Here is a 24,939-nt window from a genome sequence, read left to right as displayed (position 1 = left end):
TTAAGAATCGAGTTCAACTGGTAATAAGTCTAATTCGTACTTTAACAAAGGAAAATTCTGAATTGAGTAGCAAAGCAAGTCACATTGATAGTCCAGCAAATAAAACTGAAATTTTTATATCAGGTGCACTTCCATCTAACACAGGTGTGAAAAACATACTACATGAATACACATCCAAAAAAAAAAAATTAAGAACCTTGAAAGTGACATGAAGAACAATACAGAATGAACATAAATTACCCAATGGAGTTTTCTTACTTACTTTTGTTCTTTTAAAGTATTTTAATAACAGCTATTAAAAAAAAAGAATCATCAGTATAATACTTTGGCAACAGAGTCAGAGCACTCAAGATCATATTCTTTTCCCATTACGGTCTGATCAAAACACTGATACAAGAAACAACACCAGTTCTAATTGCCTTTATGTAAAATAGAAATTACCAAAATATTTTAAAGAATCATAGAGACTAAAAAGTCTGTTTGTAGAGCTGTATAATGAGTGAGTTTACGTCTTACACAATGCTGCATAAAAAACGTGGTTTTAACTTGAAAGTAAATTTTTTCATTCACAGAATATCTTATTCCATAGTATAATGTAGTTGCTTTGTTTGTTTTCTAAGTGACCAAAAAGACTATTTTAATGTGTGTTAACCACATATGCCCTTGCAGGGGCTCTCCACTGCCTGCGCCATTCCCAAGTATTTTAAAGGACATACCAAGAAGGTGGCTTGTCCAAGTACTGCTTTGCTCTAATTTTACTAAAACTTTAGGATTTTAATGATAGCCTGTGAACTCAACTGCTAAGAAAAAATGTGGCACATCATCATAAATTGAACAACCCAAAGATTTACTCAGGTTGTTTTATTAGGCAACAAAACAGTACACTTCATATTAACACGTCAATTAATTACATTTCGATATTTCCCATAGAAAGTAATGGAGCAATTCTACAGGAAACCAGAGTCATATTGACTTCCTATTTATTTTTTCATTTATCAGAATGGGCTTAAAAAGTTGGAGGAAGAAACTCTAATTCATCAAAATCCACTGAAAGAATCCTGCAGTATCTGATGATAACTGACTTCTTGTAATATCATAATGTAAGCAGAGTCTTTTGCAAAAATGCATACCTGTGTGCCATGATTAGCTTAAAAAGCACAGGTGTCTCATGAAAAAGCTGGGACAAACACATTCATTTCCCACCACCAACACCCAACTCAACCCAATAATCCTGCAGTTCTGGAGTTGATCACAAATTTCTTTCTGCAGCACAGTGCTCATACAGGACCTTGTAAAAATAGCTCCCAAGCCATTTGATGCAATTTGCTCAATGATACTAAAGGAATTGAGACAACTGGAATGAAACTTTAATTTAGTAAGACAAAGCGCATAAATAGATTTCCACACATTAGAGCTTCTGTATTTCTAACAGAGAAAAGCAAAAAACTAAACACACCAGAGGAAATTAAAATACACAAAGCAGGAAATCTGTGGATGTTCACAAAGCTAGGAAAATGCCACTAATTAAAAGCACACTTGAAATGCAATTTCCAGTTATTTGGCATATACCATTAAAAGAGACAATTCTTCCAGTTTATCTAAAAAAATCACCTCAGGAACCAATAAAGAACAGTCAAATAACTGCATATACTTGTCTGGCTTATGTACATAAACTCAATTATTTCCTTTTGATTGCATAATGATCAGGTAAAAGCTTGGTATTAAAATATGCAACTGATTATAAGGTTTTTGGAATGTCTGCTTAGCTATGTAAACACAGAGACAAGCTTCAACATGGTTTATCAAACCCACCCTCAGACACAAGCAGGATGATGAGTTTTTCCTGTCAGCATCCTGTAGCATCACCATCCAACTTCGCACAGAAAATTAAAAACAAAAAAATCCTCCAATAAAAGAAGGTTGTTAAGACCTGATCTTCCTAATATTAAAAAAAAAAAATTACATTTGGGGTTGTTCCTTTAAGTTAAAAGGCAGTAATGTTTTCTTAAAATTTGTTTTTGGAAAGGTCTCTTACTTTGGAAATGAAAATTAATGCTTTAGTAAACAATTTCAGTTGAATTTACAAAGATAAAATATTTTTTAAAAAATATAGTTGAAGTTCAATTATGCAGGAGGTCTATGGTTTAGAAACTAGTAATTTGCAAGCAAAAATGAATTACCAGCAGAAGAGAAGAAGGAAGAAGCAGCTGAAATAAGGTGATGGGTTGCCAGGGAGGAAAGAGTAATGAGCAGTGAAGCTAAAAACATAAGGAAGGCCTAGAGAGGAGAAAAGGAAGAGTGTTAAGGGGAAAAGGGAAATAAGCTTATTACTAAGCAAGTTCCAAGTCAAGGAGAAATACAAAAAGAATTATCTGCAGATAAAATAAGCCAACAAGATTTTTAAAAAGTGTAATAATTACACAGGTACCAGAAAAAGCAGCTTTTCCACCAATCCAAGTGCTCTATTATCACCACAGATACAGAAGATCACTAATGATTTGTTGTGTTATCAAAAAAACAGGACTTCCAAGAGATGATGAAGTGTCACAATTTCCTCTGGTCAAATAAGCAGAATTTAAAGAAAGATATTATGGACTTTTTAATGAATAATGCAAGTGCTCATGGCCTTCCCTTAGGAAGAAAAAAACCATACTAGATTCCACTGTAAGAGTTACACATGTGGATTCCTTCTCAGTGATTAATGGCTGTTCTGTTTTCAACTTTATAGTATTAAAATATGATTAGAGAAATTCAAACATCTTCTCTTGGCAGCAAAAATTAATGTTTTAAGTATTAATACTTGAAAATAATATTCAATTATATTTTTTACATCTCTAAGCTTTGCAGCCAACCACTGTATTAAGCTACTTCAGTATTTCCACAACTGCAGCATGCAGAAGGATCCACACTTAACATAAATCTCCAACTGCCACAGAAAGATTGTTAATATGAAAAGGAAACGGGATGTCAGAGAAAAGGCATGGACCTTAAACTAGTACTTTATATAGTATAAAATAGAAGTAAGGAAAGAGAACAAGTAGAAGCACTAGTAAAAAAAAACCCAACCTTAAAACATTTGCAATATTACCTTTTTGAAAAAAAACAGCAAAGGGACTCACTGCCAGGAGACAAAAACTGAAATTATGGGAACACAACTAAATGAACAGCCAATCCTCTAGCTATAATGTACTAGTTGTGCAACAACTCTGAGGGTACAGAATAGAGGGAGCATATAAAACAAACAAATTTGAATTCTACTTTTCTATTTTCTATTTCTATTTTTTATCAGAAAATTTCTGTGTGGAGTTACCTGTTAGCACTATCATTTGCTGCCTGGATGCTGCTGTCTATTTGTAGGACTGTTTTATAATCAATGTATGCCTGTCGATACCGCTCCATTGACTCATTTGCCATTGCTCGGCGTAGAAGAGGCTTAAGGGAAAATGGCTGAAGCTCCAGAGCTCTGAAGAAAACAAAAAGAAAAATGCAGGATTGAAAAAGAGTAACTGAAATAAGAATAATAAAACTATTTTATAATATACACAACTATATGTAACTCTGTGATTTCAGATGGCACTAGTAAAGTAACTAAGGAAAATGGGTCTAAGTGGTTCATATTAACACCCTACATTATACCCAGTTTTGAAATCATTAGTGTTTTCACTACAGCTTACTCTACTCAAAACCCTATCTTCCATCTGGAAAACTGCTCTCATTGCCAAGATATGATTAAGGTAATGGCACCTGCTTAAGAGCAAAAGCTATTTTTCTTAAGTCATGCCTAGATCTACAAGGATTTCAAGTATATGGTGCTTTTGCTTACGTGACTTTCAGCTCTTCTTCCTTAAATGAAAGTATGCACTTAAAAACCCCATTGAGTAGGACACGAATATACACCTGTCTTTCTTTGGACTTTAGGTTTTTGCCTGCCTTTTGTCTGTTTACACTTCTGATTGTCTGCCTGGTCAACACCGAGATCAACCTTGTGCAATTAGAACTCCTTCCAAACACCATGCACTTTTCCAGCAATACAAAGCAGTTCACAAAGGCTTTATTTCTCAACAACTACCTTTTTTCAATGATTCTTGCTAAAGAGAGATAAACTTTTGAAAGAGTGAAATTAAGGTTAGTCTAGACAATTTGATTTCATGAAGTCATAAAGCAATCCAGACCGAGATGTCTCAACTTTCTGCTACAGGTATGGATGGTCAGCTCCAAGATCAGACAAGGTTGCTTGGGGCTTGATACAGCTGGGCCTTGAAAACCTCCAAGGGAATCTCTGCCCAGCATCTCTGGGCAAGCTCTTGCAATGCCAAGCACTGTTCATGGGGAGAAGGTTTCTCCTAATATAACCCTACATAATTTTTTACTTTGAAATCAAGTAACCTATTTGTAGATCATCTATTATATTGTGTTGCCTACTGAAGATTTATTTGACATTGCCTAATTTATGTGTGTTTGCATATTTGCAGTTCTGCTTCCCAGTCTCTATATTATTTCTACCTCTGTATTATTTCTACTGCTAAGCATCATGGGTCCTTGTGCATCCAGGAAATACGCATGACATTAAGGACAGCATCATTAAGTAGTAAGAAAAAAAGCTTCTAATTGGTAAGAATACAAAACCTAAAACCTTTGTATTACTGATTTCAGCTGAAATCTTACGATCTTCGCACTTCCTGAATAGAAAAACGTGATGGCTCTTAAATATGCCATCTCAGCCAGCTGTCTGTGATCCTTCATCTATTTTAACAAAATACTGCTAATAAGTAATTTTTTTAGGAAACTTACTCTGTCAGGTAGAATACATACAGCAAGTTAAATGTTTTGTACCTTTGTATTACAAAGGTACATCCATATTTTATTTTTAGTTTTGGAGGGCTTTTTTAATAGTTGAGTCCTGCTGTACAAAAATCTCAACTGATTAATTAATATGATTTCTAATTATTTTAAAATACTTTTTTGCACCTTAAGCCTCAGCATTACAAACTCAATCTATGGAAATATTAAAAAACCCCAAAACATCAAAAATACAGTAATCATTTAGTGGGACACAATGTTTGGAAGTTATTGATGGTGTCTGATCTTCTCTAACTCCTGCATCCTTAAAAGCCACAATAAGCAGGAAGGATTTTAGTTCAATTCCTTAACAGCTGTAATTACCGTTTATAACTGTGTCAAGTATATATTAAAAAAACCCCAAACCAAAACAACAAACCAAACACAGAGAACACACACACACACCATACATGTGCTCAAAAGCAATTTCCAATACTGTGATAAGCATCTGGCTTAACAAAGCTTTTACATATAAGTTACTGCAGAACACCACTGTCAATCTGCTTTTATATTAACGATTTTAATCCTGCTATGCATTTCTGTGTACACAATAAGCTTAAAAACTGCCCTTACACAGTAAGACAGTAACTTAAAAGTTGTTCCTTTCCTAGTTTCCATGTGACTGTTTATGTAACAAAGGTATCTGTCATTTAGACAGGGAATCAGACTTTATTGATATTGTTCTGAGTCAAACAGCACTAGCATTGTATCAGTTAAAATGTTTAATCATCACCAGGAATGTTGTTGTTCCACATGGGAGGTTCCAATTTACCTGTTACAATCCTGAATGCAGTCACTGCAGTTCCCTTCTTTGAGGTAACATGCTGCTCTGTTTGAGTACAGGATACTTAAATCGTCTGGACTTTGTTCTCCTAAAAGAAGTCACAATTAAAATCAAATTGTATTACTGAAATTAGGCTCAAGAATTAAAGACTCGCATGCTCCAAGTTGCTCTGCAGTGATGCAGTTTGCAACACTGCAAAGCAGTAAAGAGTTTTCTTTTATCGTGTCTAGAGTATCTACGTATTCAAACATAAATAAATGCTGACAGCTCTACCGCAAGAAAATTGAAACATTGTTTCACTCATTGTCCAATGTTTTCTGTCACGTGAATTGCTGTCTACTGAAATGATGAAAGATTTACTGCACAGTAACTCCTGTCAAAAATCCAGGGGCAGGCTAAATTTGTTCACCTGTAGCTCCTTTAAATCATCTAAACAGTTCTAGATTTAAGTATAAGGTATTACACTCACCTAGACCAATGACATATTCAATTGCTTTCGAGTATTTGAGCACAGCTTCTCCAAACTGTCCACTCTTAAAAAACTCATTTCCTTCACTTTTTAGTTTTGCTGCAGTAAGAGGAAGTGAAGTGGAACTGCCACCACCAGCCGACTGAGACCCTTCTCTATGCGGTTTGGAGATCTCCTCAGCTTCGGGGCTTTCACTCTTCTCATCACTGCGTAAATAGCCATTAACTTCACCTTCACGGTCTGACAAATGCTTTCCTGATTTCTTCTCTGATGCGCCTTTTTTTGATCTGCTCTCATCGGAGTCCTTCTGCTTGTGCGTCTCTCTGTCCTGCGCCTTGCTGCCGCCTTTGCCGTGGGACTTTCTGTGCGCGTTGCCCATCGCGGGCTCCCCGGCTGCCGCCCGCGCTGCCGCTGCCGCGGCGGAGGCTGCAAGGGCGTTAATGAGCGGGGTTAGAGACGCATCATCAGAGCGAACTATCGGCCTGCTGCGACAGGGGGGTGCTGCAGAGAGACACCGACCAAAGCCTGCAGCATCCTAACGCTAGGGGGGCTTATCTGCCTCAGAAAACACTGCTAAGGACACAGAAGAATTCCTACTTACAAGTAACTTTCAATTGTTATTGAGAAGGGGTTACTGTGAAGCCTCATTTCTCCTTGCTGGGCACATGGGAACCCCTGTCCTGCGGTGTCAGAATGGTACAGGGCTCACCTTGAAATTAACTCTTTAAATACAACCTGTTACAACACGGACACTTTGATTTTCCATGACCAAATCAAAATGCTTGCATGTTAAAATAAGATCACAAGCGAAAAAAACAGTAATGTTATACAAAACTCTCCTCAAATATAACATAGAATAGGCAGGACAAAAGCTTATAAATCCTTCTCAGGAAGATTTCATTTAGACATGTCAAAAATCCTTTTATGCATACTTGTGATCATTCAACTTTCATGTTTATTTATTACAAATTTATTTAGGAAAAATCACAGAATAAGGATATTAGATAATAACATCTCTGTCTTCCTTATTCTGCTGAATTCCTACCAGATTAGCACCACAGTATTCAAATACAGATTTCTGCAGAGCCTGACTCTCGATACTACTAGACACAGAAGGACAACTTGTCTTTTGGTACTATTAAAATGCTCTCTTCCTCTTCCCTTCACTTGATGTATTTATCTGTCCAATAGAATTTTTTCATATATTGGAGTGATACTTTCAATTGACTTTAACTAAACATTTGAAGCTGACTCAATACGGATGAACTCCAGATGGTTCCAAATGAAAGAAATAATTTTTTTTAAACACACAAAATGTTACTGAAATCAAACTGAACAGGATGGGAAAGCGTAAGACTTGTAGAAACAATTGATGCTCTAGTGCCTCCTACCTAGCTGTAGTCCCTGTTTTGAAATACCATGTTTAATAGTAAATTCATACTCCACAGTGGGAACAACAATAGGCTAAATCTACCCACAGAGACATTTTTGTAAAACTTAAATTATTTATATTTGAGACATCCATCCACCCATCCAATTGGTGGTGCCAAATATGCCAAGAAGGTTTAAAGTCTATTTGCTAGGGAGAATGGTGGTAAAAGGCATGCTGGGCAGATGAATGAAGACAGCAGTATATTAACAACTTCCTTAAAATACATGCTAAAATGCTTTCATTGTACATACACCAAAACAGAAAAAAAAATTTAAATGTCACAGATGAACAGGTGATAGGACGAGCTTTTAGAAAACACAGCAAAACACTCTCAAAGAGCATCTTCTAGACACAAAGAAAAAGCAAGGCAGGCACATGTGATGTGAATGTGCATATTACTTCCTGAATACAGGAGGAAATTTCCTAAAGATGAGGTGCACAGAACCAGCCCCAGACTAAACAGGAAACATTTATAGCATTTGGAGTCTGGAGTCCCCCCCGACAATAAGAATACTGATAGTTACCTTGCTTAGCTGCTGGGTAATGCTAATTAGTTAAATAGTTCATGTCTGAGTAAACAGCATGCAAAAAATTGTACAGCTATACTTCTCAAATATAATTCTCACTGTCTTTTAGTTTCAGTGTTTATAAACAATGTTCCTGTATCTACGAAGAAATGTATTCACGAAAGCAGTATTCTGGGCTAAAAAAAAATACCAACACTTCTGAACTTTTCTTAAGGGGAAAAAAAAAATGCAAGACACATTATAAATTCCAAGGAGAACTTAAAGAAAGGTACTGAAAAGTATGGACATAATTTTGACCAGAATGACAACAAATACACACTAGAAAGAATTTTAATTTATGTTATTACTAAAATAACAAACTTAAAATTGAAGGACCATCATAAAGCTAAAAAAAAAAAAAAACCACTGAATAACAGGAATATTTGAAGTTTGGGGATTGTTTAATATCATATATAATATTCTTTAATATTGCAATAGACCAAGTAAATACCAGACAACTCAACAAATTTTTCTTGATTAAAAGGGGATATTTAAAATATATCAATTTATCTTTACACTGTATTTATCACTTGAGGTTATAACTACTAGAAACATGTCAAAATACCAGGTGCTTTTTCAAGTACATACATGATTTTTAGGTTTTACAGTATCTGAATACTGCTTTTTAGAGTCTCTAGGATGCAAGCAATTTTCCATTTCTATGGGTACATAAAGGGTTCTATTTACTTTTGCTTTCAGTTAAATAGAAGATGAAGAGAGACTACACTCTATTTAGACTGTTTTGCTCAAAGTTCAAAAATCAACTCTTCAGAGCTAAAGAAAACAAAAAATATTTTTATTTTTTTTTCCAATCTCTAAATTGTAAATTTAGTAGGAATGCATTAGGCTTACCAACTAGAATGTGAAAAAAACGTGACTTCATGACAGGACTACATGGACTACTGGACTGTCTATGACTACAGGACTAGACATTTAGTCTACTTATTGCTGTTAGGTTGACAGTATGTTTTCATTCATTTACTGAACTGAATTCATATTTGTTTCCAGTTGTACAAGAAAACACAGAGTAATCTATGAAACTGCTTGCCACTTAAATCTCAGAAATATTTATGTATATCACAGGAACACATTTGCCATTGGCATCAGTTGACAATCTTCCTTATGTTTAAAAGCCTAACCTTTCATCAACAGAATGGATGTCTTCCTATGGAGCTAGAAGGCACATAGTCATCTGAATGCTCACAATAGAAAACAACCCCAAATTAACTGACATTTAAGGCCAGGGACATGATACACCCTTTCTTCCAAGGTTTTAGGTAAGGAGATTTGGTACACACCAACTGATTTGGAAAAATGTTGTTTTCCCTAATTTTGTGCCAATAATGCATTATTGTATCACACATGTACAGTCCAACATTCACAATTAAGCTGCAAAACCCACAGACTGATTTAGTTTCAAGATAAAACACACAAAACATAAAAATCACAGCTGTCATGCCATGACACCTTAAAGAACCAACATAACCAACAGAAAAGAGAAGGGTGAAATCAGCCTCAGGATGTTATTCTGTTGCAGGCTGGAGGCCAGCCACACAGCTGAATCTAAAAGCAACCCGCCAATGCAAGCCTTCATAGCCCCTGCTGCCGACTTGCTCCTGCAAGCCATGGATTCTGATTATGCCAGTGGCTTCATCTCAGCAGCCTTGCATTTAGTCACACACTAATCCAGGAATGGGAGATACACTTCAACTGCTTGTAAACTACATACAGTACAAGAATTACATGTTGTTTACCTCTAATAGAAACTTTCAGAGCACAGAGATGACCTCTTACAATTAAAAAAAAAAAAAAAAAAGAATGACAGTTTCCAAAACAACAACAAAAATTACAGATGTTGACAAATTACACTTGACCATTTTTACACCCTTTGATGCAAGCATGGGAAGAAAAATGCAGAAGAAAAATATGCTAGTAGGAAGGCAGGAAAGCTGTGTGCGAGAAAGATCTCAGGAACAGAAAATGTTCACTAACACCAGAAGAAAATTTTAACCGGGTTCACATCAAAGGACAGGTATAAAATTACACAGAGCACAGGAATGTAGGTGATTTATAGCAGCATTTTCCATTTGCCTCTGTTATGCCCATTCTAGAAAGAATTACAAAGATGTGTAATAAAACTGGATTCTAGATTTCACACTCAGATCTACTTTAAGTAGTCAGTGTAATTTTAGTCTTCAAACAGACAAAATTCTTTGCAAGAAAATATGGATGAATTTTGTGAATAAATATTGCAATCTCAAAGACAACAATTTTTTCATCAGGACATAAAATAGGAAATAATATGACATTACTTTTATCTCCACCACGTCTTTCACATTCTTCTGTATTTTCCCTTCTTTCTTCGCCATTTTCTGAATCATCCAGCTCTTGAATAAGTATTCTTTTTCCTTTGCCTTGAGGCTCAGATAGAGGCTCTAAACCTCTCAGTTTCTTTTCAATCTCTAGCAGACTTTTCTATAATAGAGGAAAAAAACAGCAATATTTGTTATGTATATAAATTACAATTTATGTACAGCAAACACATTCTGTTAAATAATCCATGTAAGATCCTGAAGAACTATCAAGATAAATGTTGCCGATATAAAAAGAGGGTAAATAAATGTGAATTTTCCAAGAGTCAGCATCAAACCAAGATTAATGGTCAATTTCTATCTCTTACAAAGATAGATATAAGATATCTTCACATCTTTGTGTGACGATATCACATAAATAAATAAATAAATACTTTCTTGAATGCACTACTTAAGCAAAAAAAAAAAAAAAAGAAAGGAAAAAAAGTAGATTTATGATTGTGAGATCTGGCATGGTCTACTAAGAAGAGATGTGGAAAATGGGCTCTCTAGAGAATCTCCAAAAAAGCCTAAAATCAGAATCAAAATTTATGCTACGGAGAATCTGATGTCAAATGGACATCTGATGGAGAAATATAACTGAGAGAACCAGTTATAGTCTCTTAACCAGAACAGTCTCTTAACAGTGCAGCAGCAGGACACGGTTGAATAATGATAAGGTTTGCTCCTCTTGTAAGAGCTGCAATTCGATGATCAAACAGTTTCTCATTCCATTACATTTTTCCATTACTCAAAAAACACCCTTTAACTGCACTTAGAATTGTCAAGGTTGGAAGAGACCTTTAAGATCAAGTCCAACTGTTAACCCAGCACTATCACTGTAACTCATAAACCACTAAACCACTTTACACTGTTAGAGTAAGACACACCCAACATTATGTGCTATTCTGAATGTAATTCCATGCTGTGCAAGGAAGTGCTATCTCAGTACTTCCTGTCTCAAGAAACAGGTAAGAACAGGATCAAGCAAAGATTCACATGGACAAAGTACCTTGAAGAATTCCAGTTACTGACAACCGATTCACTTTTATATTAGTGATTCTGGATATAAACATGCACTCTGTGTATGTTCCATACATTCGTATTTAGCTCAAGAGGGTTTTGAGGATCCTCCAAGCAATGAGAAACTTGAAAAAATGCCCTGCCAAGCACTTGTCATTTCTAGATGTGCCAGCTAAGGCATAATAGCTGGCATGGATAAGGACAAAGTACAGACATCTGCTTTCAGCTACAAAAGCACTGCTCAGCAAAGCAATTAATGGAACAGTCTACTCAAAATGAGTGACTGTCTATGTCTGGTATTTTAAGAAGTCTCAGCACAGCCTATTTGACACATCTTTTCACAAAGACTTTTGTGGAGTTTGCCATCACAGACTGACAAGCTATTTAGTGATTCAGTCTTATAAACAGAAAAAAAAAAAAAAAATAGACCAAAATCTCTTTTAGAACTCAAATCTTGAGACATGTAAGTCCTTGGCTGATGTGAAACTCAGGAACTTAGCTCCAGGAACACCCTAAAAGGGATAAATGCTGTATACGGTGAATTTGACACAAGAGACTTGTACCACTTTCACTGGTTCAAGCAATAGCAGTGATCAAGTAACTCCATGGGAAGAAGCAGCAATGAGCAAACTGCTAGCAGCTTACAATATGCCACCAACAAGAGCTGGACAGATTTCAGAGGGTGAGACAATTGCACAGCATCCAGAAGCCATATGTAAAAAAATTGGGAGGGTAGTAGTATGATGGATTCATAATTAACAAAAAGAGCAATTTACTACCGAAACTGCCCAGTACTGAAGATTCTCAGGACATGCAGAGTCCAAAAGCAAGGACTGTTCTAACCTGCAAAACACCCCTAAGATACCAATGAAAGGATATAAACCAGTCCTCTCCTAAACAGCTGAAGTAGTACAAGGACCACATCCTGACCTTAATTTTCAAAGAAAGCATCTGGCTTTCTTTGATCCAAAATTGGTTATGAAGGGTCCAGATTTATCAGAAGGCATGGAAGGTTTTTCATTCTACCCTGGAGATGAGAAATGAGGATTTGTAACACCATACTGAAACGAGGACAGAAACCAGCTCCTCGCCTTCTGGGTTAACTTTACCACTACAACAAAAAAAAAGCCTGGAATCTCTATTGAATTTTTCTTTTCATTATGTATTCAAACTTAAAAGCACCTGTCTCAATGGATCTTTTCAAGAGAAATTTCCATATATCTCTGATCAGCTAAGACACTAATACTGTAAGCATGTTCAGCAGAAAATGTTTTAGGCACCTAAATTACATTAATAGAGAAGACTTTTCCTCACAGTCTCCTGAACAGAAGATCTGGCCACATTCAAGTAACTTATTTCCACCACATGTGGTCTTGGGAAACTGGTCAATGGCACAGCAGATCGAGTGTGTCCTCAAAACTCATAGTTCTATCAAACAACATAAACTGTACTCACTTTATGCTACAACTGCATACCATCTCTTTCTAGCCATATTCAAGTCACTGATCTTTACCTTAGCTATAGAGCTTTCTGGTTCAACAGACAACACTTTATTCAGATCCTCTACAGCTGTCTGGTAATTCTGCAGATGACTGTGTACAGTGGCACGGCGCATTAAAGCTACAAAAGAACGAAGTGTATCATTTATGTATTTAAAGTATAAAGTGAATAAAAGTACACTATTTTTTCTAGACATATTAAGTGTAGTTATGAAGTTTTAAAAATTCTGCACTTACTTCTATATTAGTAATAACTGTTCCCTTGATAATTTTTAATGATGCAATTTCACATGAAGTCTTTTGAGGCAGCAGTCATGAATTGTGAAGCACCTTTTCATAGTTTTTAAATTTTCCCCCCTCCACCCATGCAAATACAGTTAGCTACATTCAGAAAGGAATAAATCAGCAACTTTGATTGCTTTCACATCACTTTTAAATTAATTTGTAATTCATTGTGGGTAATATGGAAACACTGCACTGTACATATACAAGAGGGCTTGTAGTTATCATATGAAGAACATGCTGCCACGTAAGAATTCCCATTACAGATCAACAGGATGAACTGCATAAAACTTCACTAACCCTCAAAGAACCATTAAAATTGCTTTGGGGAGCTACGCTGTTTCCTTATTTGTACTTAGACCTAAAGCTCAGTTAAGTCAACTAACAACATGTACCATTTTATTTGCTAGAGATAAAATAATACATTGATGAGCAATTTTATTTTCTACTTTACCTTTTATGTTGCCAGGTTCCATATCTAGTACCATCTCACAATCCTGCAAAGCACTGTCCCAGTCCTGCAGTTTGATTTCTGCTTGAGCTTTGTTATTATACACAGCTGCAGTTGGTATTACTGATATACTCCTAAACAAAGGGAATATTGACCATATTAGACTCACAGTCAGAAAACTTGAATCTAGAAACACATCACTACTGGAAGCTGATAAAGGTACTATAACAGTATTAATACTGGTATTCTAACCCCAGTAGTGGTTAGAGACTCCCTCCTGTGAGACCACAGGTAACCTATCCACCAACTAGATTTACTGTCTTCAGAGGCCTGTTGCTTGCCAGGGCTTAGACCTGAGATGTTGCAGAGAAGATGCTGTGGCTCATCTGTCACTTAGACTACTACCTCTTCCTGCCATCCACGTAGACTCCAACAAATGAAACCTTTGAGAGTATAAAGAGCAACTACACAGCTCTGGGGGTTATGATGAAGAGCATGGGAGGTGGGAACACATGGGATTCTCCTTGATCTTGCTTGTAAAATGGAAAGACTCAGGTAGCAGTGGATGAACTGTCCAGGTCAATGTCTGGCTGCAGGGCTGGTATTGTAGGTAGGGCTTTAGCTTCTGTTACAACACGATCATCTCTGAGGAATAAGGACAGCTAGGATGCACACAACAAAATGGTGTAAGGGAATTTTTGCCAACAACATCGCTAATGTTGCAAGGACCCTAAGATGTGTTCACTGGGAAGATTAGCAATGGAAGTGCCAGGGAGACAGCACACTGCAACATACTCACACTTTCCTTGTGAGAAAAACATGATTGAGAACAATCTCAAATGCTTGTCCACAAATGAGCAACACATGGGAAACAAAAAAAGAATAAAAGGTCTCTGCAGCTATGATCCCAGTGGGAAAACGGATATGGTGGGATAATCTGTGCAGGCTCTTTAGAAAGGCTAGGAGGGTGAGGAAGAAGTAAAGATACATTCTAGCCTAAGCAGTGATTAAGTGCGTGAAGGTTTGTTTTGGAACAAGCAAGAGACTGACAAGCCAGTCAAGAGAGCCAATGGGTAAGAATAAGAGGTCAGACTCTATGTTTTCCATTTTAGCCATATACAGATAATCCCTTCAGATTATTAACAATTCACTCCAAAATATTTTACTTAAATAGTCGTAACTCTAAGGAAACAGATTTCAGATAGGATTAGAAAAGTGACCAGTTAGAACAGCGTGCTGTCAATATCATACATTTCAGAAGGCATACAGTGCCCCATGGGGATCAAAAATGGAAAAACTCTCCATTAGAAAGGATTCTGCCTATCCTTAGTAATTAGTACCTTATTTATGTTCCAAAAGCAGACATTTTGACTTATTTTTATATTATGTATTTGTATTTTATTTATTGTATATGAAATACAGCTATAGACTTTTTTTATGTTTGTGTAAAAAAACCAAACAAAACAAGAAAGATCTTAAGGCTGCAAGTCAAGAACAAAAAAACCCCCATCACACATGAAATGCTTCAGTTAAGCAGCTTGTGCTCTATGAATATCATTACAAGCACGCACACACACACACACACACACACACATCTCTCTCAGCAATCGCCAGGTAAATTTTCATAACCCTGCCTCTTTCAGTGACAATATGAATGATTCTTCCTAAACATAAATCTGTTAAATATTTATTTTATTGCTGCTCCACACTACTTCTATTCATTGTTTTCTCCATACTTATCTGCACTGACCACAAATGCCTTAACGTTCTCATACTTTTTTCATAGCCCATGAATTATCTTCACGTTTCATCTCACAGTAGTGTCATAGCATTACCCTCCGTTTACACTGGTAATTAATACCCCAAGATTCCCATAGATACTAAATTTCTAAATGACAACTTTGACACTTCTGATTTCTGGGTTTTTTAAAGTCCTTACCATTTCAAAGCACAGAGTTAAATTACATTTGTAATTTATTTAGTTTCTCAACACTCTACTTATCCTTTTATTTTTGTAAACATGCCCTTGAATCTCAGTGGTTTGAAAAATCTGAAGAAGTTTGTGACACCTGCAGATTGTATTCCATCACTATCTAGCCCCTTCTCTTCCCAATAAATAAAAATTAGTATAACGATGCATCAGTGCTTTAAATATTCTTCTGTCAAATCCTTTTGTCCTTGTGAAAATAATTTAATTTTCACTAGTTGCTTCAATAACAAGTTGGTTCAATTACATTGGTCTAAAAACAACATTCACAAGTAAGAGTCATTAAAATAAAAGAACACAATAGCATTTACTCACCGAGTGTAATATGTCACTGCTTCCATATAATCACCAATGGCAAAGGCTTCATTGCCCTTTTCTTTTTCACGAGTAGCAATAAAAATTTTCTCTCTCTTTGTCAGTCCTAGCAAAAAATATTTCTACACAACAAGAACTAACAACTTGCACAGATGTAATCAAAACACTCAGATAAAATACTTTGAATCTCATAGTCTGCATTTTTTAAAAAAGCACATGGCTAACTAAAAGACAAATTTGAATTTCGTTTTCTGTAATAAAACATTAAATTCTTCTGACAGGCACTCTGATACAATTCAGAGTGCAAGAAAAAAGCAGTTGACTTACCTCTACCATTCATTGATAATACCAGATATATGCTTTACTTCTTTACCTAGTGCTCTCAACTAAACACAACATAAACATTCTTACTGTTTATTAAACAAGACTAAATTTTTTTCAAACATGGCTTCAAGCTCACTTGATGATCTAACAACTTTAAGCATCTTTACGGGCTGAAAAATGAAGGCACTTTAACTCTGATACACGTATTGATACTCTACAACACTATTACAACTAAAGAAAAATTATGTTTCTAAGGTATTACCAGTTGTGTCAATTTTCTTTTCAATTACAGGTGGACTTGGCCTACTGAAGAATCTTGCTTTTGAGTTACCTTCTTCATAGTCTTCATCAATTTTAGAACATTCCTTTTCCACATCAAACCTTTAATTAATAAAATGACAAATTCAATAGTGCTTCATAGCAAGACTCCTCAGCTGATAGAAAGGCATACCGTATTTCCATTATAAACCCAAGGAAAAGATATACAGGCTGTGTTCACTTATCTGTGACTAACAAAAATCTCTGCCTCACCTCCTCAAAAAAAAAGACATCTTCCCCCAAAAAAGACAATGGTAAAATTTAAGAAACAGTATCATCAGGCTCAATCCTAGCCCTATCAAACATCTCTATCAGCCTTTGCCAAAATAACTAAGAGACAGCTTCAAAGCAGTTTATACAGTAAACCTGAGATAAGTAGTCTCAGGCACTTGCAAAGCTACTCTGAAGCAGCTTCTGAAAACAGTATTTAGGAATGTATAGCGAAGAAATATTGCTGCCCTAGTACTGTAAAACAAATATAAAAATAATAAATTCTTACACTAGAAACATTATTCTTACTGCTTTTCTGTGTAGGGCGTAATGAAAAATAGCCTTTCCTTTCACAATAACCTTGACAATATGAATAATTTATTTTGGAAATCGAGATAATATTTTGAAAATTTATCCAATTCAAAACCTTTTCACATAAGGCTAATTGTTCTCCATTTTGAATCTGATCTTTTGCTAGCTTACTTTTACCTAATTATTATAAATTAACCACATTTCAAATAAATATTTGAAAAAATAATATTTGAAAAAAAAAAAAAAAAGAACCCAAACATTTTGTTCAGAAATTGCCTAAACAATTATTTGAAAGTTTTGAAGTTATCGTCGAAACATTTTAAAAACATGATATGCTTTAAATTGGAAAATGTCTTTCAAACAACTCTGCTTCTGTATACTCATAATCCAAAATAAATACACTCCATGGAAAATTCACAAACTGTATTATTATCAGCATGCTAAAGCACTTAAAGACTTTGTACATAAAAGTGTAAACAAAATCTGCACAAGATTACTTTGGAAAGATACAGTAGCAAGGTTAAAGAATAAACAATGAAAGAATAAATTGTTGCAGAAATTATTTTTATAACCTATTTTCTTCATTCACATTTGAGCAGGAAGACAACAATTTGTGAAAGATACATGCATGAAAATAACTGATATGCAAAACTTATGCAGAACAGGGCTTTTATAGGGGCTTTGGGGTACAGCTTCATTACCCAAACCCCACAATATCTAGATTTAGCTCCCCATCTACTGCACTAGAAACTTCTGCCTCCTCACTCTGATTCTACAGCATCATATTCCAAATTTCAGGAACTACAGTAAAGCTTCTACCATGTAAAACACAAGTGTGTGCTTTTCAACAATATGGGCATCAACCTGCCACGTAACTTGGGAGGGTAATATGCCACCATTACATTATGTGCAGCGTCTTTGTAACAGAGCTCCATCCATTCTAAAAATAGTTACTGGCTAAACCTCTGTTATGTGTAATTGCATCTGAGTAAACAGATGCACCTGCCTGAAGCTCATTCTTTGAGGTTAGTGAGGTTCAGTGCAGGAGTAAGTATTCACCAGTTTTGTTTTCAATTTAGAACCATGTCTTTAGATATAGAGAAGTCCAAATTTATAAGTCCATGTTAAATAACCCAAGAACTGCTTTCAAAAATGTCATCAATTAATTAATCAGTTTTTATTTATTTTTCTGCTGACTTACTATATTTCACACAGCTTGTACAAAAGCATAGACTAATTTGTTCTCAGCTGTTAGCAACACGTTATTTGCATTTATTAAGAAAAACCAAAGTTTCATCAGTGTTACACTTGCCTGATATTTTGCATTTCTGCAAAATGCACCGTGTTCCCTAGTTAAACAAATAAGTAAGATTTATTAAAAACTGAAATATAAGGGATTTAACATACTTGTCCCATTCACTGTAATCCCGTGGTATGTTTTTCTTGCTTCTTTGTTTGTTTTTCAATTTTTTGTTCTAAAAGAGAAACAAACAGCCAGCCTGTAAAACAATTTGTTGCAGTGGAATTCAGAGTGGGTTTTTTTGTTTCTGCAGTACATATTTTCCTAGTAACCAACACTATTTGTGACTTAGATCAGTCTTGAAAATGTAATTCATCTTGGTTCAAAGAAAATCTTGATGCATTTCAGGTATCATTGTAATTTGAGGACCTCTTCAGTCTCACTTGTTTTGTCCACTGTCCGGTTATACATCACAGTGGCACTGAGTAAAACCTTCTAATTAGTATCTTGTGATGCCATCTTCCCAACCATCTTCCACACAGGAAGGGAGAACTCAGTCTTGGGGAAACCCAGCCTTGTGATGAGATCTTTGACACTGAGATTGAATCAGTAACCCGGTTTTAGGCTTCCCTTTCCCACGAGAATTCAATGCACAGATTTTGGTAGTCCCTGGAACACTCACAACAAATTTGCAAATAAATGACTTCAAAGTAGTGTCTGGACTTCTTTTGACCATTTATCACTTCACTGAAGCCAATTCCAAGATTATTTACATTCATTCTCGATTTTAGACAAGATCCATCATTGAGGCTTGCCTTACCTAAAATTTATCTTGAGGACCTTCCTGCAACAACCAGTTCTGACAATCAGATTTGACTGCCTTGTATCTCAACCCATCTCCTACGCTAATGGAGTCTATTTCCATAGCTGTCACCTTTGGCATCTCTTCTACCTCTCCTACCTACTGCTATGTCCCTCCCTGCTTGTTGACTTCAAAATACTTAATAGCAAGGTGTGGTTCCAAACAGGTATTTCACAGTGGAACAGCCAGTTCAAAATATTCCTATCTACCCTATCCTGGCCATTCATTCCTCCTCTTACCTTGCAATCCAGCATTCACTGAGTTAGACCAGTGTAATTCTTTGTAGAGTTGCAGATTTAAAATTTTCTGGGTTTAAACAAACAATCTGATAGAGATCACAGTACCACCCCCAAATATTTGTACCAGTTCCATTCAGCATGTGATAAACTGGACCAAAGAAATGACCAGAAGCTCCATAAACCTGCTTTACCAGTGGTGACAGACACTGTAACAAGGACATACTTCTGCAGCTGGATGTAAACGCCTCAATTTACATAATGCAAATGTGACCCTTCCTGTAAACACTTCTGACTATCTATAATGTTAGGTTACACGAACTTTTGTAGTATATAACTCCAGAATTAATGTTATGTCTTTCAGGAAGCTAGACAAAATGACAAATATGTTTAGTGATCAGCACATGTTTAGAGGAGGGAGCTCCTAAATATGCCTTCCTGAAACATGAGTTATCATTATATATCCATCCAGGTTTATATTATAAATGTACAAATTTAATAAATATCAAGTAGTTTTTTCCAAACCAGAAGTCCTTAATTTAAATAAGCAAAAATATTGAAACTCTCAGAAGAAAGTCTCATAAGGTACTTATACTAATGCAACTCCAGCTTAGGGAGAGAACTATAGCATGTACATTTAAGGAATAAGGCAGAAACACGGACTCAAAAATCCACAATTTTAAAAACTCCACGTCTCATATTTTTGAAATAATTGTAATCAAGTTGTGGTTCCAACAGAGTCAGGAATTTCTCGATCAGTAGTATTTCAGAGCATCTCATCCAAGAGGCTTTGATGAAAAACGTACGCTTGCATGCTGTGGAACTTGAAAACAAAAAATCTCTGTGCTTGTCATGTTTCCAGCCATAATTCATAAAGCATGAATCCCACTGGGTTGGAAGCCCAGTGAACACCTTCTGGACCAAAGATGAACACACAAATTGGCTTCAGTACAGGTGACACAACTTGGCCTTGGTTCTCCTGTGGGCCCTGTGTGCTGGCCTAAGACACTACTATTCTATGTCAGATAACCAGTGTTCGTTTTCAGCTCAGAATATCCAAAACAACATGAAGGCTATTGTTGGGGAGGATGAAAGTTTGGTAAGAAAGTTTCACAGGTATGTAGGCTTGGCAGAAAGATCTCTGAATGTAGAAACTGGGGATGAGATAGAAATGAAAGCAAGTTTTGATATAGAATAAAAGATGTTTTGCTGAAACAGTGATCGCTGAGTAACTGAGAAGGCAAAGGTTGGAGATGAGTTGGAAGGAGATTTTTAGGAGTAGGACAAAGGTATGTGACTACAAAGACATGTTTTTCACCAAGTAAATAAGTCTCAAGAAGAGAATAAGTAAATAGAAAACATGTCTTTACCAAAAAGAGAGATATGGCAGGCAAACAAGAAGTGTTGATGTAGCAAGAAGAATAAAGGTCTGAGAATTTTCCACTGTAAGCTTAAATTGTAACTTACTTACTCTTGTGATTGGATAATAATGACTATAATATGGTGATGGTAGTAGTTATGATAGGCTATAGGCAAATGTAAAGGTATTGTGTATAGTGCTTATTGGTTGTTATGTGTCAAGATACTCTGCAAAGAATATATAATGCTTTGTAACTTGAACAGAAAGCGGCTTCAGGTGTCCCTACAGCTGGAGCTGGCAGCTGTAGGGCTGGCTCTGCATACCCACTCCCTGAACTGCTGTAACTTCGCCTATGCAATAAACAGCTTTCAAGAGAGCCGCCTGAAGTCCAGACATCCTTTGTGAAGCTTTCTCCTATAGGCTATTAGATCCTATCACAGTGGATTTTAGAACATAAAACTTGGAATGCATTTTGCATGCCCTGAGCTGTAGCATGAGGAGGTATTTGAGGACAGAAATCTTCCTGGAATAGTATTAGGAAACCATGTTTGGCCAAGGCACCTAAGCTGCAATCACACTCTTTTGAATATAAATATCTTTAAACACATGCTTTAATTCTCTCCTGGACAAAATGAGGCAGCAAAATCAATAGTTATGCAGTGTGGACAGTTAAGACTGTTCTGGGCAGTATGACAGGAAAACAAGGGTGTAAGACAAACTTCCACATTGTGTTATAAAGGGAGATATTGCATAAACTTAACTCTTTTTCAGTCCATTTTTGGAAAATCCCCCCCATGGATTCACACCGTTTAAAAGAAAACACTATACAGAGGTATAAACTATCAGTAGTGAATTGAAACTATACCTACATAAGGTATCAGCAAGAAAATCAGACTGCAGACAAAACAAGATGCTTCCATTACCAAACTTGCACCCATTAGTGCAAATCCACTGGCTTAGGGTCAATGATTTCCAGAATTGGATTCATTGAAAATGCTGAACTTTTTATGCATCAGATCAGATGAACAGTCTCCAACCAATTAACAACATAAAATTGTGGAAGGCTTTGTGCATTTCATTCTAGCAGAGAGGATAAATTTATCACGATGACTTTAAACTTGATCTCACTTATAAATTATATGATGCCAGTCTAAAAAATAATTATAGTCGTAACTGATTAGCCAAACATGTTTAAAAATTGTAGGATGACACACAGCTTTATCAGAAAAAAAGAAAAAAAAAGAAAAGCTGATTAGGTATGTTATTCTTTTTTTTTTTGAGATTTCATGTTACAGGTATAAATTTAGTGTATGCTATACAAACAGCTTCTTTTTATTCAGTAGGGATTTAGTAGTGATTTAATTGTACTGCTGCATAAAATGTTTCAGGCTTCCCTTCACTCTTCAGAACAATTCCTTCAGAGGCCATCTGCTTAAGACAAAGGGAACGGAAATCACATACCACAGGTAAAGCATAAAGCTCTATCTAGGTTTCCTGGGTAATAATGCTAACACCTAAACCTTGTATGGAGAAAAAAGCTGAAGAACAACAGAAGAAAATTTGACCTGAAGACTGATGCATGGTTTAAAGGAGGAAGAAAAAAAAGTGAATAAATTTTTGTCTTTGAATGGAGAACACATCTGTTGGGGTTTTAGTTTAGTCTTAGGTTTTCCTGTTAAAGGAATTTTCTCCCATATGCATGTTGCTAGGGGACAAATAGCTGTACTTAAGAAAGACAAAAAGGGGAGTGGGGCGGGCCTGGCTACTCTTTTGTCTACACCTGGGTGTGGGGACAGTTCGCTCTGAGGGTCCGGAGAGAGAAGCTGCAGAGAAAGGAGCTGCTGCTGCTTTCTTTTTGGCCGTTCTTTCTTCCTGCTGGAAGCAACGCCGGGACCCCAAAAGCCGCTTTTCCCTGCCCTGCTGGAGACCGAGCTGTGGCTGTCCTGCTCCGCTGCTGCTTCGAGCTTTCGCTACGCTGTAGCCCTGCCCGCCCTGCCTGCCTGGGCCTCCGTGGGTTTTTCCCATCTGGATACATCTCCTCCGCCACCCGGGATTTGCGTTCGTCCCTGCCATTCCAGCCTGCTGTTCCTGAGAGCCCGGGATCGGCTGCCCAGCGGTTTGTGAAGCCTTTGTTCCATCCCTTCCCGGGATCCCAGGGCACCAGAGCCGCGGGTTTCCCGAGCTCGCTCCGGAGCGCCCCCTGCAGCCGCGGGGGAACCATCGCACCTGCCCTGCTCACCGGGAGCCGCCAGCGCCCCTGCCGGCTGCGAGCGGAACTGCACCCGAGGGGAAAGGGCCTGACAGCCGAGAAGGCTGGCACTGGGTTTGTGATTGCTGTTACTGCCAGAGTTATTGTTGTTTGTTTGACTGGTTATATACATATATATAGAGAGTAAAGAACTGTTATTCCTATTTCCCACATCTTTGCCTAAAGGCCCTTGATTTCAAAATATAATAACTTGGAGGGAAAAGGGGTTATATCTGCCACTTCAAGGGGGGCCTCTGCCTTCCTTAGCAGACACCTGTCTTTCAAAACCGAGACAGATCTTGGCGCCCGAACAGGGACCTGAGGGCATTAAGAGATAGAGGTGAAAAAGGAATAACAGTTCCTCGATAACTTTATTTTGTGTGCTGGATATTGGAACCTTGTTAGGCAGCACTATGTGGTCTAGTTTACCCTGGTTTGGGTGGCATGTAGCCGTGGCTATATTCTTCCCCTTTGCAGCTCCTTACTTGAATATGGGTCCTCTGACTAAGGCTACCATTGCTGTTATCCAGCTTGCGTTATGGGTCGAGAAGGTGAGGAATTCATGGGTTTTTAACTTCCTCCGGAATGTGGGCACATGGATAAACAGCTATCACACACTGAGCACATGTTTTTGGGGTTATGTTAACAATGGTACCTTCTGTGAGGAAATGACACCAGGGGAAGTTTTCTCCCAACCCCTCAACCAGTTCTTTGGGCCCACCCCATCAATTTTCGAAGGGTTTAAATTCCCTCTGAATACTAACCATCTGCTGCTGATAGGCCTACTCTATTTAGCATTCAAGGATAAGTTGAGATTGGCTTGGATATCTACCCGGACACCAGCCCCAGAGACTAGAGATCCTGCCCCAGAACCTGACATGACCCCAGAGAGTAGAGTTCCTACCCCAGAGCCTGATCCTGCCCCAGAGCCTGACACGGCCCCAGACACTAGAGATCCTACCCCAGAGCCAGAGCCTGCCACAGCCCCAGACACTAGAGATCCCGCCCCACAGACTGATACTGCCCAACAGTCCACCTCAGAAATGGACTACCCAAACTGGGTGGGGGTACTGGCAAAAGGGATGCAGGAGATGTGCCAGGAGATGGGCCAGGTGCGCAAGGAGATGTGCCAGGAGATGGGCCAGGTGCGCCAGGAGATATGCCAATTGCTAAGGGAATACACCTCCTCAGCTAGTGAAAAACCCTCTCCCTGCCCCAAAGAGGGTGAGTCCGATGGTGCAGCAGTGGAACCCACGGATGTTACAACCGTCCAGGCTTCAGCTGAACCACAAGGACAACCACAGCCAGCAGCAGTCGCCCCTGTGCAAAGGAGGAAGTATAAGACCAAATCAGTACGACCAGTTAATGATGATGGGCAACCAGGGCCCTCACAACCAGCAGGAGAGCCAGAGCCAGAAGTCATCACTGAGTCCCTGTCGCACGACAGTCTCCATGCTATGCGAAACGACATTGTGCGAAGGGGGCGTGAGCCTTATACCACCTGGCTGCTTCGGGTTTGGGACCTTATGGGCACAAGTGTGCAACTCGATAGTGGTGAGGCAAGGTATCTGGGATCGTTGACCCAGGACCCAGGTGTGGACCAGATATTTGTGAGGGAGCCAGGGCCTCTCTCTCTCTGGGAGCGGCTCTTAATGAGTGTGAGAGAAAGGTTCATTCACAAAGAAAGAATGCAGGAGTATCATCATAGAATGCAGTGGAAGACACTCGAGCAAGGGATCCAACAGCTAAGAGAGGTGGCAATATTAGAGGTACTCTTTGGGAAGGATGGACAGCATGATAATGACCCCGATAAGGTCAGGTGCACAGGACA

General features: G+C 37.5%; 1 protein-coding gene across 2 annotated transcripts in view; it reads right to left on the bottom strand.

The window, feature by feature from the left end:
* SPAG1 (sperm associated antigen 1) overlaps positions 1-24,939 on the bottom strand; it is a 47,301-nt gene that overhangs the window by 12,348 nt on the left and 10,014 nt on the right. For both annotated transcript variants that reach the window (XM_048286368.1, XM_048286369.1), the window contains exons 5-13: positions 18,570-18,637; positions 16,585-16,703; positions 15,999-16,104; positions 13,700-13,830; positions 12,978-13,084; positions 10,403-10,565; positions 6,093-6,518; positions 5,612-5,711; positions 3,311-3,463 (exon numbers count right to left, since the gene is read on the bottom strand). In XM_048286368.1, the coding sequence (XP_048142325.1) occupies positions 3,311-3,463; positions 5,612-5,711; positions 6,093-6,518; positions 10,403-10,565; positions 12,978-13,084; positions 13,700-13,830; positions 15,999-16,104; positions 16,585-16,703; positions 18,570-18,637 (1,373 nt within the window). The remainder of the gene's footprint in view (positions 1-3,310; positions 3,464-5,611; positions 5,712-6,092; positions 6,519-10,402; positions 10,566-12,977; positions 13,085-13,699; positions 13,831-15,998; positions 16,105-16,584; positions 16,704-18,569; positions 18,638-24,939) is intronic.

Source organism: Corvus hawaiiensis, chromosome 26 (assembly GCF_020740725.1).
Source record: "Corvus hawaiiensis isolate bCorHaw1 chromosome 26, bCorHaw1.pri.cur, whole genome shotgun sequence".
Classification (NCBI taxonomy): Eukaryota; Metazoa; Chordata; class Aves; order Passeriformes; family Corvidae; genus Corvus; species Corvus hawaiiensis.
This window is presented reverse-complemented; position numbering and strand designations above follow the sequence as displayed.